The 3,282-nt window shown below is 52.3% G+C and overlaps 1 protein-coding gene across 1 annotated transcript in view; it reads right to left on the bottom strand.

The window, feature by feature from the left end:
- Nucleotides 1-1,283: 1,283 nt before the first annotated feature.
- PDIA5 (protein disulfide isomerase family A member 5) overlaps nt 1,284-3,282 on the bottom strand; it is a 46,627-nt gene continuing 44,628 nt past the window's right edge. The window contains exons 11-12 of the mRNA XM_006772896.2: nt 1,924-2,058; nt 1,284-1,513 (exon numbers count right to left, since the gene is read on the bottom strand). Of these exons, the coding sequence (XP_006772959.2) occupies nt 1,433-1,513; nt 1,924-2,058 (216 nt within the window). The 3' untranslated portion in view covers nt 1,284-1,432. The remainder of the gene's footprint in view (nt 1,514-1,923; nt 2,059-3,282) is intronic.

The raw sequence follows: 3,282 nt of genomic DNA, 5'->3' as shown, positions 1-3,282 counted from the left end.
TCCTGCTGCTGGTGGATCTCTGGGGTCGGCCGGTGATCTCACACGTCTGTTAAGCTCATCAGCCAGACTCTCAGCCAACTTTGGCACCGCTCTGTGGGGACACAGGAAAGCAGTCCTGGCCACGCAGGAAGCAGCTCTGCCTAGAGTTGAACTCAGCCCTCCATGCTAAACTGGGTCACTCAGTTATTTACTTAGGACATGCTCTTCTTCATGTGCAATATATTTTTTGGGAGGCACTGCTAAGGAAATGGGTGTTAGGGGGGAAAAGAAAGGCTGAGCAGATGTGGGGGTTGGGGGGGCGGAGATTGGGAAGTTGGGACATCGCACAAGAGCTCTCAAAACCTTCCATTTCACTGGACAGAGCCCCACGCAGTGACACCCCCAGGAACTCCGTGGCTCCAATCCTCCCTCTCCATGAACCTGTCAGTGGGAAGGATGGAGACCATGAGGGAGGGGCCAGTGCAGGAAACAGGGCTGCACATTCCTGCAGGCAACTCCTCCACAGGCCACAGGACTGCGCTGGCTGCTCAATACCAGGACCACTGCTGACAACCAAAGTCACAGCAGCGGAGAAACACCGAGTGGACACAGGTGGTGCTCGGGCTCTGGTGCATCGCTGGGCACAGGGCTGGTGTTAGCCACTCAGGGATGCAGAAAGCAGGACTGGGGGAAGGGGGTGGTTAGGGAGATGTCACAGAAGCAGGAGGCAGTGAGGCACTGGAACAGAGTGTGGGCCTGGGGTGGCACTGTCCGCGGAGAATGGTGTGAAGGAGGGATGTGATTGTGGTTTGGGGCGAGCCGGTTAACAGATCCAACATCTGCACCCTGAGAATACCACCATGTTCCCCCCTCCACCCCTTCCAGGCAGGGTGCAGAGCAAACAGCCTCCAAGTCCCCTCCTCCACTCTACTGAGGGGCTAGAAAAAGGGAGAGAAGACAGAAATAGCTGGAGAAAGAGAAATATGTAAACATTTCCAGGAAAACACACCAAGATTGGAACCACAATGACCCAGAAAAAGCTAATGCTTGCTCATCGTTGGCTTCGGCACCCCATTTTCCCTGCTCATGCTAAGGTATTTCCTCTCAATACTAGTTATTGTCCCACAGGACATTTTGTGGTCCAACTTCCTTATTCTGCTCTTCAATGATTGAATGGGGCCAGCACCCATGCCACCCACTCACCCTGGGTTGTGGCTCTCACTTCCTGGAGGACATGGAACGGGGGGAACATGAGCATCCATTCTTTGTTAGCACAAGCTCTGAGGAAATAACCCACAGCACCAAACAATTGGTTTAATTTTATTTCAAAATTGTACAAAATGGCCATACGTGGCTCTAAAAAACTTTGTCTTCAGACACATGGAAATTCAGAAAGAACAATAAAACAGGTATCATTCACAGTGCAATGGAAAGGCTTTCTCTGAGGCAGAAGTTACAACTCTTCTTTCTTCTTCCCTAGTCTCTCGTGGTCTCCCTCCCGGAGGGTTCGAATAAAATTGGTAAATCCCAATTCCTGTGGGGAAGGGGAGCAGAGGAGGAAAAAAGGAATTTTAACCCCTGGTGCAGATGTCATTCTCCCTCTCATTGCCCTTCTCTGATGCTCCGTGTAGTACTCACTCCTCTGGGCAGAGAGACTGGCAGAACCCGCAGGGGCAGCTGGTGATGCAGGGCGGGTCTGCTTGCCTATGGAGAAGCCCTGAGAAGCGGGCGAGGAAACTCTCCCACCCTCTGTCTCCCCCCGGGCTCTGGGGACAGGATTTCTACGACAACCCCCTGAGACCCTCTTCCAGCCAGGCCCAGACCCTTGCCTCTCAGCTCTGATGGGCCAGCTGAGCCTTGAGGCCTCCCTTTGCTGCCCCTCAGTGGCTGTTTCCCTGCCCATCAGCAGAAAGAGCTCTGGGCAGGTTTCTCTCCCCAACTCACCGTCCGATCGCTGTCATATTTTTCTACAAACTTCCCGTAGTGGTAGTAGTGGAAAGTGGGGTAGCCCTTGATGGCCTCCTGCTGACACAGGTCCTGGTTCTTCTCTTTGATGCAGTCAACAGCAGCGCAGCAGATCTACAGGGGAGAGAGGGAGGGTCAGCCCAGGGTCTCCAGTCCTGGAGCTGAGGCCTGGGCCTCCGCACACTGTGGCCCTTCCCCAACCGCAGGGAGGAGCTGCACCAGAGCCTCCCCAGCCCGGAGCTCCCTGGAGCCTGGCGGTGCCTGTTTCCTATTTCCCAGGCAGCCGGGTAAAGTTTGAGGGCACGGCTTGGAGTGCCCTCAGACCGCCTTTTAAAATCAAGAGTACCGCAGCCCACCTGTACCCGCAGGTTTTGCATCTGTGGGGTCAACCAACTACAAATCAAAAATATATGAACAAAGAAAAATCCCAGGAAGTTTCAAAAAGCGCAACTTGAATTTGCCATGTGCTAATCTCTATGCTGAACCCACTGGGATGAAGTGACGTGTGGTGATCCCAAGGATACCGAGGGAGATGTCTGTAGAATGACCACAAAGGAAACCTGGACGTGAAAGCAGTTGTAAACATGACAGGTTTTATGATACTTTCTGGGAGGCACTGTGGGATTCATTCATTTACCAACTAATATTCCTGAACATCTTCTTGGGAGGCAGTGTAGTTCCAAGGTTAAGAACAAGAGCTTTTTTTGTTTATTTTTAAAAAGTTTTTATTGATTTTTTTACAGAGAGGAAGGGGGAGGGATAAAGAGTTAGAAACATCGATGAGAGAGAAACATTAATCAGCTGCTTCCTGCACACCCCCCACTGGGGATGTGCCCACAACCAAGGTACATGCCCTTGATCGGAATCGAACCTGGGACCCCTCAGTCTGCGGCAGACGCTCGCTCTATCCACTGAACCAAACCAGTTAGGGCAAGAACACGAGCTTTGAAGTCCAGTTTCTCAAGTGTAAACCCTGGGTTGGCTATATTAAGACTTTAGGAAAATGACCTCACTTCCTGTGTCTCAATTCCCATCAGCACAGGGCCCTGGCACATAGTGGTCAGTGAATGCCGGCTGTTGTTATATTCACTCCTATCGGCCCCATACACAAGCCCTGTCCCTGCTAGAAGCTCAGTGTTTGTTAAGGTATAGGGAGTCAGAGAGAGACAATCCCAAAGCTAGTTAGGGGGTAGGATGGAGGTGGTCCTGGGCGCCAAGAGAGCACCAGGGAGTGGAGCAAAGGCACTGTGCATGGTTGCCGTCCGAGCCAGGCCTGAAGGAGGAGGCAAAGAAGGTTGGTTCCAGCCAGGAGGGCACAGTCCAGAAACTAGAAAAGAG

This window comes from Myotis davidii, unplaced genomic scaffold (genome assembly GCF_000327345.1).
Source record: "Myotis davidii unplaced genomic scaffold, ASM32734v1 scaffold745, whole genome shotgun sequence".
NCBI classification, from domain to species: Eukaryota; Metazoa; Chordata; class Mammalia; order Chiroptera; family Vespertilionidae; genus Myotis; species Myotis davidii.
This window is presented reverse-complemented; position numbering and strand designations above follow the sequence as displayed.